The sequence below is a fragment of the Limulus polyphemus genome, unplaced genomic scaffold (assembly GCF_000517525.1).
Source record: "Limulus polyphemus unplaced genomic scaffold, Limulus_polyphemus-2.1.2 Scaffold2577, whole genome shotgun sequence".
NCBI lineage: Eukaryota > Metazoa > Arthropoda > Merostomata > Xiphosura > Limulidae > Limulus > Limulus polyphemus.
In genome coordinates, this window is record NW_013668187.1 from 96,125 (window position 1) to 110,903 (window position 14,779).

Here is a 14,779-nt window from a genome sequence, read left to right on the forward strand (position 1 = left end):
TGTGTTTAATGTTAGCTATAAGGGAAGTTGTTTCATCTGTCTAGCTGTTGTCTTGTCTTTAATGTTAGCTATAAGGGAAGTTGTTTCATCTGTCTAGCTGTTGTCTTGTTTATAATGTTAGCTATACAGGAAGTTGGTTACTTTGTTTATAAAGTTAACTACAAAGATGATTCTATGTTTAGCTGTTACCTTGTTTATATAGTTAATTACAAAGGAAGTTCATTCCATATTTAGCTGTTACCTTGTTATAATGTTAACTACAATGAAAATTGTTTCTTTGTGTGGTTGTTACCTTATTTATAAAGTTAGCTACGAAAGAAGTTGGTTCTCTGTTTAGCTGTTACCTTAATTATAATGTTAACTGCAAGATACATTGTTTTTCTGTGTGGCTATTACTTTGTTTATATAGTTAATTACAAAAGAAGTTGATTCTCTGATTAGCTGTTACCTTAATTATAATGTTAACTGCAAGAGACATTGTTTTTCTATGTGGCTATTACTTTGTTTATATAGTTAATTACAAAAGAAGTTGGTTCTCTGATTAGCTGTTACCTTGCTTATATTGTGAATTACAATGGACATTGTTTCTCTGTTTTTCAGTGTGTTTATTACCTTGATTATAATGTTCCCTATAAAGGAAGTTGCCTTTTTGTCTGGCTATTACGTGGTTTATGAATTAAGTTTGAAGGAAGTTGGTTCTTTATGTGGTTATTACCTTGCTTATAATAACTAAAAGGAAAGTTGGTTCTCCAAGTGTGAGAAGAGGAACGATCCAAACATTTAAAGCAGTGTGATCGACAAGATTTCTAATAGAGCACAGGTGTTCAAACTTAAACTGTTGAATGATATGCATAACATTAGTTCTTTGTATTCATAATCTGACATACCTACTCATCATATCTGCTTTAACAAAGGGTGATTTTTTTGTGTTAATAAAATCATAATTAAGTTACATAGGATTCTCTATACTTATGTTTGTATTTTTCCACAAGTTTTTGTATCTGTCCTCATCTGTTCACCTACCTTTCAGGATTATTTCAGTATGTAAAAACGTAAATCATGTTTGGAATTATTCAAAGCATGTAGTGTCTGCACACTGATAAATCTGTGGTTAACTGAGATCCAGTGAACATTTTTCACACTTAATATTCATAATGCATTTTTCTGACGTACCTTTCTGAGCATAGGTTTTATTTGGTTCATACTGCTTGATAATATCCTTAGCTCTAGCTGGTGTAGCATAAGGATATAAGATCTCATTAAGTCTTGGATCTCTTTGTTCTTTGTTGAAGAAATCAACCAACTGATCTACTGTCATTCCTTTCTTCTTGTTCCCTCCACAACTGGAAAAAAGGACATTAAAAATACACTTAAATTTACTACACTGGCTTTCATTTCTATAAACCATTTGGTGTCATTATACAAGATGAATCTAAAACAAACTGGTCTCTGTGAAATAGCAGTTAATTATAATATAGTGGTATAATCTTGTGCAATTTTTGACCTTACTTCTTCAGCACATCCATATAATTATATTTATAGACCACTCATTTGTCTACCAACTACTTTGTTGGGTTAATCTGTTCAAAAATTACTAATAGCACTGTTGAACAGACATTAATCAACATTAGAATTTTATGTATATCAGTCAAATATTTTGACATTTCTCCACTTTAATATTTAATAAACAGATTTTTTTTTATCTAGGTAATTGTTAGTGTATATTTCTTGTTTGTATGTTTTCAGCACAAAGCTACACAATAAGCTATCTTCATTCTGTCCACCATACAGAATCAAACCCCAGCTTTTAGTGTTATAAGTCATAGACTCACTGCTGACCCACTGGTGGATATAATATTTGATCAGCAGAAATTTTACCTAGTTAATTATTAGTGTACAGTTTGGCTTGAGTGCAGTATCACTGTGGAACTACAGTACTTTGATACGTATGACACTAACATATATTCAAGATACACGATAATGCAAAAATTAGAACTGTTTTAATAATTATTTTTATTAAAACTCCTACTTACAGCTTTTCAAAAATTGAATCCACCTCAGTTCTTCCCACTAGATGGCGATAAAATGTAAGGAAACAATCAAACGAAAACTTTTCTGGAGAAATGCAGTCATTCTGAAAAAATAAATCTTTGAATCAACTTTTGGTATATAATAATAATTTCTGATCAGAGTAGGCTATGTAATTAAAGTGAAACTATAAATAAACCTGGCCATCAGTATAGCTAATTAAATATACTTTTCTTATGTTTCTACTTATAATGATTAGAATGCACTGTTTAATCAGCTGGATACCTTCACTGTTAACAATATTACCAGCTATAATTCCAATAATGTATCACAAGATCCTGACAGCTTAGAAGATTTATATTAGTCCTAAATACAAATTCTAAGCTAACAATGCAAAACAATCTTTATAAGAAAAGTATATTAATAAACAATAAATCATGATAAAATGTAACGACATTGGATACACTAAGTAATATAACCAGTAGTCTTAATGAAAGTGAAAATAAACTACATAGTGTACCTTGCTTAGAGAATACACAACTACCAGCTGCTGTCTTTAACCATCTACGTAGAAATAGATTTATTTAGAAATTGCAACATTACTCTCCCTAGCACGTCTCTTGATAAAAAAAAATTCAAGTTACCCCTACTACATGATGTCAGAGGCAAGTCACCTCTGACAATTTAAGACATATTATATAGTTTAAACCTTGTTGAGTCAGTAGCAGCAACTTTTCCACAGTACAATCAAAATTTAATGTTTATGAAGATACAAAATAACAAATTAAAAGTAAAATAATACCCGAATCGATGAAGATAAGATAACAATATTAAATGTAATAAAAAGAAAACATCACACTAAACTTAATATGTTGTGTGTTTCAGTCTAAAAGCTTTTACCACCCATCTTATTTAAGTATTTGTTATAACAAATGCATAGATCTGGCTACACAAAGTAATAAATAACATGAAATTGCCTGTAAAAGCTGAAAATGAAACACAATAACCCTTTAGAAGGATGAAAGTTCTATGAAAATAATAATAAATGTGATCATAAAATCTAATGTAACTAATGATGTAGTCATACTATAAATGGAACTGTAATATATTAATATTAACTATATATAATAATAATTTAAACTTATGAGGGATAAAACCAATGGTAGTCAATACACTAAAGCTCTTTACTATTACCCTAAAATTAAAGTGTAGACATGAAAGTTTGTAAATGTCGTAATACTATGTAAAATATCTAAGTCCATAATCTAAAGCAAGAATATTGTTGAATATCTAACAGAATTAAATGGTCAGTTAATGATGCTGCTATCTAATTCCAGATAAGTTGCTTTGTTGTTAGCAGAAAAGTTTTTTTTCAAGAGTGAGCTTGGAAGATAAATATATAAGGGTGTGTCTAAGAAAAAAACCTTGATAATTCAGAATAAGAATATAATGTACATGTCTGCCAGTGAGATTGATGTTTAAAGCTTTACTATAGTCTTTTTTGTAAGGTTTATAATGTTGGAAAATTCTAGTCCAAATAAATACAAATATGCTACTTCCAGGCTTAAGTAATCTTCAACTGGAATTCCCAGTATATCGTTCATTAGTGGTCATAAATCTTTGTTAGGCAGGATATCAAAGCTGCTGGTGAGCTTGTGGTCAATGGGAGAATAAACATAAAGGAATGAATTACATTCAGATTTAGAGGATGAAATGTTGTGTAACTCTTCAGTGATTACATTACCTAACACTCAATTATAGTTAAAGATTCTACTGCTAATAGTCTTCTTGCATGAATAGCTTATATTTGAGTATTTAATGTTATAAGTGTTAAGTAATAAATGTTGTATAGAAGTGTCATTGACTACAGACTCTAATTTAGTTAGTTCTGAACTTCTGTCAATAAATGGAACTATAAGGTAAACCTTATCCTTATGTTCATTAGTTGTTGTTTTAGGTTTAAGTGATGACAAATAGCAAATAATAGCTAGTCTACATTGCTTAGACTTGATGACACATGTATTTATGTTTGATTAAACAAAGATACATTTATTAACTGAAAGCTATTGCAAGGTAACATACAAAATTCTGAGACCTTTTGTTTGATAAACTTCCAGTAGGGTTTATAATAAACTATAATGTGTTTTAGCACTGTTTGTTTTGTGTTTGCACTCATGACTATGTGGTCAATGTATAAGAAAATGGATTATTTAAAAATTGGTAGCCTTGAGAAACATTGCCTTACTCGGTTGTTAAGCCCATACGGTTTTCATCCAACAGTCCTCACTTTTTCACTAGTATGGCATGTAAACAATTAAAATTTTCACACTGTATGTGTTGCATGTGAAAATCTTCAAAAGTACGTCCTGGAGAGTAGAGGGTTTATTTTGTTTTGAATTTCGCACAAAGCTACATGAGGGCTATTTGCACTAGCCATCCCTAATTTAGCAGAAAAAGAAGGGAAGGCAGATAATCATTACAACCCACCACCAATTTTTAAGGCTACTCTTTTACCAAAGAATAGTGGGATTGACCATAGCATTATTATGCCCCTATGGCTGAAAGGGTGAGCATGTTTGGTGGGGCAAGGATTCGAACCCATGTGATAGAGGGAACTTAAGCATTTCTTTTCTAGATCTGTGGCCATTAATTCTGCCTCTCAAAAATTGCGAAGTCTCACCTACATATTGAAACTCACAATCCTGCAGCTAACTAAATATAACACATGTTCAGTTCCACAGTGTAAACCCTGAAGATCATTGTTCAGTACAGTAAACATTTTGTTTGTAATACAGCTAGTGAATGTATTGTTAAAACTTTGCTGTCACACGTTGAACAGTTCCTATGTAAACATATTATAAACACTGATTTGTTTAAATCATGAGGATGAGAATGGTTATGAGCATGAAGCATGGTTATGATCATCAGAACTAGAACAACACTGCCAGTATCAGACCCAGAGTTATCATTACTATTCTGAATACTGGGGCCTGATAACTCACTGTTCACAATCACCCAGAATTAACCATGTAATTCCTAAGCCAGCATTAATATTCTGTATTGGCTTACTCATAAAACGTATATACTGTATTTATGTATCACATTAAAAACAAACTAAGTAAAATATATATTTTATTACAAATTACAGCTTTTACAGTAAGGAAGATTATTCATTAAAACAGGTACGATGTTTCAATCACTGGTGCGACCATTCTCAAGTACACAAGTGCAATAATCTTCTCTTTCTACTAGTATGGCAAATAAACAATTTAAATTTTCATACTGTATACGTTGCATGTGAATTTCTTCAAAAGTAATCCGTGGAGAGTTGGAATGCTGATAAAGAGAACATATGCATTTCATTTTATTAAAACAACTTGTATACCGTGTTTAGCATGTATATAAGAAACAACCCAAGTAAAAACTTGTATACTCTTGGTTTGTTTCTAATATACATGCTGAATACTTTTTAAATACAGTATACAAGATGCTGAATACAGTATACAAGAGTTTACTTGGTTTGTTTCTTATATACATGCTGAATACAGTATACAAGTTTTTACTTGGTTTGTTTCTAATATACATGCTGAATACAGTATACAAGTTTTTACTTGGTTTGTTTCTAATATACATTTTGAATACAGTATACAAGTTTTGACCAAGTAAAAACTTGTATACTGTATTCAGAATGTATATAAGAAACAAACGAAGTACAAACTTGGATACTGCTTTAGTATGATAGAATATTTCATGTACACAGACTTGTGTGTATGTTTTAACATTTATATAAAAGCAATGTTTTTTAAGTACAAAGAAATGAAGAATTATTTTATACCATAATCACTCACATAATAAACAACATATTCTAATTAAAATACTTATAGACAAAACAATTATCATCACTGTTATTTTTGGAATACCTTTAAAAACCACTGATTGTACATGTGCAGTTTTCAGGTGATGTATATATATAGGTCCTTCTAATATCTAAGATTTTCAACAATAACAGTGACAGAGTGACAACAACAGCAATACCACTTTGCTTGCTTTTCTTTCCCGAATCTAACAAGGTTACTGTTTATGCAGTTCATCTATCTTATGAGTAATAAAAAACAAAAAGTAGCTAGCTTGCACTGATCTGAAGTCTATGTTAAAATACTTAATCTTCTTAAAAACAGAGAAAATAGTATGATTATAAAATTTAATCATAAGCTATAATTAACATGCTACAGACTCTGACGATTTATTAATTAAAAACTTAAGGATCAAGAGAACCAAATCAACTACTGAAAAAAGGTTTTTTTTCTCCAACTAACATCTTAACAGCAATGTCAGTATTAACACACTGGATGGAGTAATAACATTAATGAAAATTCAAATATTCTGTTTCAATATTGGAGGTTATATAAAATGGTACATTAACTTTTAGCTTAGAAATCAACAGAAAAACTATCCAATTGTATGTAGCTCTAAACAAAGCCCTGTTCTGATCAATTTTCCAATTGAGCACAATCAGGTTGAATTTACATTACTGTTAGCTATACCAGTATTCTAAAGCTTGTCACAAACAGGCTTACCTTTCCAGTGGGTAGACCTGTAAGCTCCAAGCCCTTCTCCACCCTCTTCTTATCATCCTTGTGTTGAGCAAACATTTTAATAACACTGAAAGTAAAAAGTGAATTATATGATAAGGAGAAACCCTCACAATCAATAAGTATGACTGTTTTATATCAACTAGTTCTCTTAGTTACTAACATTGCCAAATGGATTAATTTCCAGATGCTATCTTATAAGAAAATGCAGTAATATTTTTTATATCTCAGCAACATTTCATCTAACATCTTCAGATTTTTATATGAACATTGTAGAAGAAAAAGTTTAATCAAAATGTCGTAAGAAAAAGTTTAAAGAATAAAAGAAGCTGAAATGTAACATTTTCTGGTGAAAAAAAGTTGAATGACGAAACATACATATGCTTGAAGGTGAACAAATAATTCTACAGTTTTAATTCTAAAAAAACTTTATCACATGACTAAAACACTTATAGTGGAAAGATGTTTTTTGTGCAAAGCTACACAAAGCTATTTCACTCTGTCCACCACAGGGAATCGAGCAACATATTTTAGAATTATAAGCTCATAAACTTACTGCTGACCTACCAGAAGACAACGTGTCAGGAAGAAAGAAGTGTTACATCTTCAAAATAGATTTGCTTTCCTAAACATTAATAAAAGAAGCACTTGCAAGAACAGTTTTTTTTTTCAATTAAAGTAAGGAAAAATGTAAATATAAATACTGGTTATTCTATATCTAAAATAATGCAATGAATTAAAAAGATAACATTTATTCAAAAGAAATTATTCATTTTTACATTGAAAACAGTACTCTATTAATTATTGTTGAAGCATTTTATTAGCAGGTTTGCTTAAAAATAGTTATAAATTTATAAATAATTTTGAGAATTAGCATTAAACTATTTTTCATGACAGGAACCAATATACAAAAAGAAAATTTTGTTTTACACTGTATTTCCTACTAATTTTCCAGAAGTTAGTATTCAGATTATTTTATGATAATTCGTGGTTTTGTTCATACTATGATTTCTCAAATCTGGTGCAATATTGAGGAAACTCAAATCAGTGAAAATGTAGAAAAATGAAAAGAAATAGCATAAACAATACACTATTTCTAAAAGGTGTGAAAAAAGTGTTTATATTGACAAGAATAGGGTCATTTAAAAGTCCTAGATTGATGGGTGAAACTAGCATAAGTTATTTTAAAATACAATGGGAAAAAATTAAGCAAACATTTTGAAGGTCCATTTTGGAAAAAGCCTCAAGTAAGTAGAAAAAAAATGAATAAAAAGATGTGTTACAAGTGATTTTCTATATTTATATCTTCTTTACAAGTCAATTTCTGGATTATTATGTTTGGTATATTAGAGCAGTTGTAGCTGTGATCAAAAGTTTGGTGATAAACCTTTTTCTTATTATTATTAAACTACTTAGATTCTATGTACCGGATTATTCCAATAGAAAATCATTTCACACAGAAATCAATGCAGTCTTGGACTAGTATCTATATAAAATAAATAACAGATTTTTTAGCTGCAGCATAGCGGCTCATAGAATGGCTCCAAGTTTTTTCAAGTACAAACTATTAGCTCATTAACTCTTGACCGAGTTGAGATGTAATTACAGTTTTGAACTCAGGAGGTCAAACCCATTTCATTGATGTACTTGACCATGCCCAAAGTATCATAGATTAATTTACTCTTATCCTGCCTAAAAGAATTTCAATTTGAGGGTAGGCTGGTAGAGCTCCTGATAAGTAATGAAATCGAATTGGGTATACCACGCCCCATGCTTGGTATTGCTGGCGCACACAAATATAACTAATAAAAAAAAGGGGTGAAAAAGGCCTCACAGATAAATTTACTCTAGTTCTTCCTAAAAGAATTTCAAGTGACTTGGTTATTGAGAATTCCCTTTTGTTTTTTATTCTTCATGAAGAGGCATATATAAAAAAAGAGCTTCAGATTCTAAGCTCAAATACTGTTTTAAAAATGTGAACCTATGTGACTGTATGATATTAAGTTCTCAAAATATTCTATTTATAATAATGATGATAAAACGTGTTTTTGTCTATAATTTTTACAGATTTATGACTGTGAACTACTAGTATTAAGTAGTTCTGTCTAAGTTATCCATCCATCTATTAATCGCCACCAGAAATAATGTTGGCGATTTATTTATATGTTTGTAAATCACTAAATTTTTAAATATTGGCGCCCTCTGTTGACTCAGCGGGAAGTCTGAAATATTATAATGTTAAAAATCGTTTTATGTATCTATAGCGGGCAAAGCACAGACAGCTCATTGTGTAGATTTGTATTAACAACAATCAGTCCTTTGTGTTTTGTTATAGCAAAGCCACATCGGGCTATCTGCTGTGCCCACCGAGAGGAATTGAACCCCTGATTTCAGCGTTGTAAATCCGCTATCCCACTGGGGAACCAATCAATCAGTAAAACCAAATATTAGCACAAGATATCAATAGTTCAGAATATATATTTTGAGTAACTGATAAATAAAGTATTTCACTAAACTTTCGTGAGAGTTTTGTTTAAATTTAGCCATTGGAAAAAATTATAAAAGCAAATGATTTTTTTTATCACCTATGTATTAGTAACTTCTTTCAATCAATAATTTGCTTTAAAAGTTTACTACTAGATGGCGAAAGCCCAATGTTAACAATAAATAAAAAACAACACTTAACGTATAGGGCACAATTTGGCATTTTTACAAGGTATCTGTTTTTTTCTACCTTCAAAATTCTTGGCTTACTTAACACGATGAGTAACACAAATTGTAAATAAAATAGAATTGAAAAATTTTTGGTCAGTAGATCTGTGTCGGATGATGAGAGCAGGGTAAACTTATGAAACATTATTTTAAATACTACATAAGACGATAAAAGTGAGCATTAAATGAGCGTTTGTACGGCGATGCAATTTTAAAGTGACAGATTAGAGGAAAGGCAGCTATTTAACACCACCCACCCAATGCCAACTCTTACACTACTCTTTATCAACAAATAGTGGGATTGACCTTGATATTATAACGTCCCTTTGGCTTCAAAGACAAGTGCGTTGGGAGACGGGTTTCGATCCCGAGACCCTCAGATCGCAAATCGAGCGCCTTAACCACCAGGCTATTAACAGATTAATAATCCAACTCTCCAACGTTAGTATGACTATTACACCAAGAAAAAGTTGTAGATTTTCCTAATCGTTTTATAATCTGGTACTTCTTTCATTGTTTAATCTAATAAAACTTTTTAAGTAATGCATGATATTAACAAAAGCATCTCAAGTTTGAAGCCACCTTCCGGTAAGGGTATAATTAAGCAGTTTACACGATAACTTTACCAATAAAATACAATCCACTAAAGGTCTGTGATCTGCGAAGTACATTGAAATCTACCAATAACAAACATGGTAGACGTCAAATTGATTAGTAGCATGAAAATATTAAATTTTATTCTTCAAGACCATCTCAAGTAAACTTAACTTCAAATAAACGCACAAATATTACTGCCATGCAAAAGAAATATGGCGATAAATCGGCTTCATTAACATCGAAATTGGTTATTTGTTTTTATGCCGTTCAAATATACTAAGTAATTTTAATAAGGAGTAGGGTATTTAATAATGAACTGAGATGAGAATGTTAAGATGGATGCTGGGGATATCTTTGAGAGAAAGAATAATGAGTGATGGCATAAAAAAAAAGAGTTGAAGCCTTTAAGATCACAGTAAAAAGTAAAAGAAACAAGATTGAGATGGTTAGAACATGTAATAAGAAGTGAAGAAGGATGTGTAGTGAGAAGAGCATTGAAAATGCCATTAGAGATACGAGGAAGACAGAGAATATAGTGGAGAGACGTGGTAGACAGGGATATGGAAAGGTGGGGTGGGGGATAACTAGAAATGATGCAAATGCCCACAATCTATGAAGAGGGAAGACCCCCGAGCGGCTGCCTCGTAATCAGAATGGGAGTGTGTGTGTGTGTGTGTTTTCTTATAGCAAAGCCACATCTGCCTATCTGCTGTGTACACCGAGGGGAATCGAACCCCTGATTATAACGTTGTAAATCCGAAGACTTACCGCTGGCCCACCGGGGGACAGAATGGGATTGAGGTTGTAAGAAGCCGAAAAAGAAGAAGCATATCAAGTAACCTTATGCTTCTCTTATAACACTCAGGCCAGAAATAAAGGTGAACCTTCTCATTTTCTGTGCAAAATACACAGACGATCACGGCAGTTATTACTAGAATTTATTGAAATATTGATTGTATTTATGTTTAAATTTTTTGTAACCCTGAATATTGAAGGCCAACTCTATATTACTACACAGTCGGTTTCCGATACTGCACAAAATAAACATTAATTCCACAAACGTATGAACAATGTACTACAGCTGGACCCACAAGTCATATTATACATAATTAACTTGGGATAATGGTTTAAAAATATCGATGGGATACGAATTTCATCGGTAATTCTATGGTTAAAGAGCTCAAGTCAAGTGTCTTGTCTGGTAAACTCACACGGAGAACTCTCGGTTCATATCTAGTTATTTACATTAGCCTAAAATAATTTAATCTGTAAAACATCTTGTACCATAGGTATTAATTTTTGATGGCCATTTTCCAACTCTGCGAGGTAACAATGCAAACCAGACACTGAAAGCAGCAAACTTATTAAAAAATAAATACAAATCGTCCTTTTACGACCAGACGTTAAGTTACACAAAATTATATCCAGACATTATTAAAAATATAAACCGAAATATTTCAGTCTAACGATTTGAGATATGTTTATTAAAAACTATCGGCCTTGAAAATGATAACTTGTTTACTTCTTCATAACCTGTCCACCGATCGGTCAGCGGTAAGTTTACGGACTTACAACGCTAAAATTCTAGGTTCGATTCGCCGCGGTAGACAGAGTGAAGACAGGAAATTGTGTAGCTTTGCGCTAAAACAAAAATATATTCACAGCTCCCTTCTTTTTAAACTCTTAAATAAATTTATTATACTACTGCCTACAAAACGCAGTTTGTTCTACAGATGATAACGTCTTAGTTTGGGCGGGACAACATAGTAATCACTGGGATACACAAACACAGTATATCCTGTTTTAGTAAGCTGGCAAACAACGACTGACATGTTCAATCTAAGCTTGTGAAGAAACAAAACAAGTGGAAATTTTATTATTATGCATTGTCCGACCTTTCATATTAGGATTTTATATTTGTTTCAGATAGTTATAGAATTGTTTGTGTTAAAATAATAACAAGAATAAAACAACATTAATTATGTTTGTGTTTGTCAGGCCAACAGTGCCCCAGCTTATAGATGACTACCCAGCTATGGACTTAATTTAATTATGCTTAAAAAGATCTAAAACTCTTCTTCATTTCACACTTCATTCGATACAGACAATACAACTGACACCGATTCTCAAACTTGTTTGTTTTTGAACCACTTAAATTTTGTATTTTTCTTGTTATCTTTGCGGACCACATTGTGGTTTACATACTATATTTTGGGTTCCTTTTTGTAAATATGCAAACAACATCAAGGAAGCCCGCGAACTACAAATTGATAATAGCTGCTCCATGATGTTCTGAATCTAAACTCATAAAAGTAAAAATAAAATAAAATGTTTGTTTGTTCACGAACTATTCCGTGTTCTTTGGACCAGTCTCAACCAAAATTGGTGGGATGATACATTGAATCAAGGGAAATGTTATAGGGTGGTTATTACTTGGCTCCACCCACCCTGGACCACGCCCACAGCAAAAAAAACGTTTGTTTAGCTAATGACTCCACAGTCTTAGACCAATTTTTATTTGCCAACGTTTTTATTTTGGGGTTTTCCTTGACTTTTTTTCAGTCTTTATTGTGAAATTTTGAGTTTTTTTTTTTTTCATTAAAAATGTCAAATATTCACATTTTTGCCTGGAAAAATGACAACCAAAGTACAAGTTCAGACCCTTAAACTAGCAGGGCTACATCTGAAAACTTCACACGGTCAATTCTATGTTGGTTGTTCAAGAGTAGGATCACCAAGAGATCTCTATTTTGGCCCAGGATAGTGGAAAAATTTCTACTGTGGTCTATCAAGAATCAACAAACACTGAGGATGTAGAGAGGGATTAGTAAAATTAAAGCAAAGTAATAGTAACACCATTTCTTTACGCGGAATAAGGTAGGTGTGAAATAAAGTAGTTGTAAAGTAAATTACGTATATAAATAAAAAAATCTTGATTCAATTATTAGATCAAGCCTATAATTAATCCTTGTGCCCCCAAATGTAGGACGGATGTCTCAGCTTGTACCAATTCAACGGAAGTAAACGACTTTTCAGGCAAGGACTACAAGAAAAACCCACCCAGTTTACATTTAAACAAGAACATAATTCACGTAATTCTGTAAGATTGATGTTGGTGACAATTTTCTTGTAAACACGAATACAATCGAAATAATTCTGTATGGATGATGGTGGTGACATTTTACATGTAAACTTGAATAGAATCGGACTAATTCTGTATGGATGATGGTGATGACATTTTACATGTAAACATGAATAGAATCGGACTAATTCTGTATGGATGATGGTGATGACATTTTACATGTAAACATGAATAGAATCGGACTAATTCTGTATGGATGATGGTGGTGACATTTTACATGTAAACTTGAATAGAATCGGACTAATTCTGTATGGATGATGGTGATGACATTTTACATGTAAACACGAATAGAATCAAACTAATTCTGTATGGCTGATGGTGATGATGTAGTTTGCGACCACATGCATGTTTAAGGCTGTTAGAGTCTTAGAGAAAGTCTGCACACCACAGTCTGGGATGACATTGTGGAGTTGTATTAAACAATGCAGTACTAACAAAATTGTTTCATTTATTTCATTCTGAGGTTTTGACTACACTTTGAGAACCGCTGTCCTAGAATTTATCTAATATTGCTTTATAAAGTCGAATGAAACCCGCTGAATAATGTTATGCTTAAAAGCTGGATGGAGGAATCTAAAAGCTAACTTAACCCTTAAGCGCTTTATTGAGTACATGCCTGAGAGGACTGAGAAAGACGTGAAAAAATATGAAATACACTGCAAGTACTATTATGATTTTCAGTAGACTTTTGTCGTACCATTTTATAGTTTGTTTCACTAAACGGTATTAAATAAATTATCTAAAACAGGTCACATTAATGGTAAGTTTGCTGCACAGAAAATTTCGAAGTCATGTTTTTTTGTTTCTTGTTTTTCAGTTCCAAAAAAGAACTACTACTGAATCTGTTAAAAACAAGATATTACAAGAAGAGATTAAGTTAAAACAATGTACAGATCATTTTAGTCCTTTTACTCGTGACAATAAGTTGCAAAGTTACATTGAAGAGAGTCTTGTGCTGCATATGTTTAGATGAGAAGAGAAAATCTATATACAAGTCACGTTAATAGCACTTTCTGGCAACAGTGGTCGCACAAGTTGAAAAAACAACAACACAACAAATCGCTATTTTATCGATTACGTGACAATGAATTGTTTCATTTTATCCCATTTCTTTTTCTGTACGATTAAAAGGAAGAAAGCTGAAAAACAAAATAAACTCGGAATTTCTACAGCAGCTTCACATTTTCTTTAGATATCGTTCTAATTTCATACCAACAAGTATTTGTTTGTGTCTTGTAGTTTATATATGAATAGAAATGTAAATAGTTACAGAGTCTGTGAAAGCATGATTATATGCATCTTATACTATTTTACTAATTATGGTGCTGAAAGGCAGAGCAGATGCTTTTTACTATCAAACACAACAACTTGATGTATTTATGAAATGATAGTGCAGTAGTCAATGAGTGCAGTACGAGCACTCCGTCAGTGACTGGTTAGTATCAGGACATTAGTGAACCGTCAGTGAGTGGTTCGTATCAGGACATTACTAAACCCTCAGTGAGTGGTTAGTATCAGGACATTAGTGAACTGTCAGTGAATGGTTAGTATCAGGACATTAGTGAACCGTCAGTGAGTGGTTCGTATCAGGACATTACTAAACCCTCAGTGAGTGGTTAGTATCAGGACATTAGTGAACCGTCAGTGAGTGGTTCGTATCAGGACATTACTAAACCCTCAGTGAGTGGTTAGTATCAGGACATTAGTG

The 14,779-nt window shown here is 32.1% G+C and overlaps 1 protein-coding gene across 2 annotated transcripts in view; it reads right to left on the reverse strand.

The window, feature by feature from the left end:
* The window catches only part of LOC106467342 (1-phosphatidylinositol 4,5-bisphosphate phosphodiesterase classes I and II-like), a 106,284-nt gene that overhangs the window by 53,271 nt on the left and 38,234 nt on the right, over nucleotides 1-14,779 (reverse strand). For both annotated transcript variants that reach the window (XM_022395502.1, XM_022395501.1), the window contains exons 3-5: nucleotides 6,606-6,690; nucleotides 2,034-2,134; nucleotides 1,174-1,343 (exon numbers count right to left, since the gene is read on the reverse strand). In XM_022395502.1, the coding sequence (XP_022251210.1) occupies nucleotides 1,174-1,343; nucleotides 2,034-2,134; nucleotides 6,606-6,690 (356 nt within the window). The remainder of the gene's footprint in view (nucleotides 1-1,173; nucleotides 1,344-2,033; nucleotides 2,135-6,605; nucleotides 6,691-14,779) is intronic.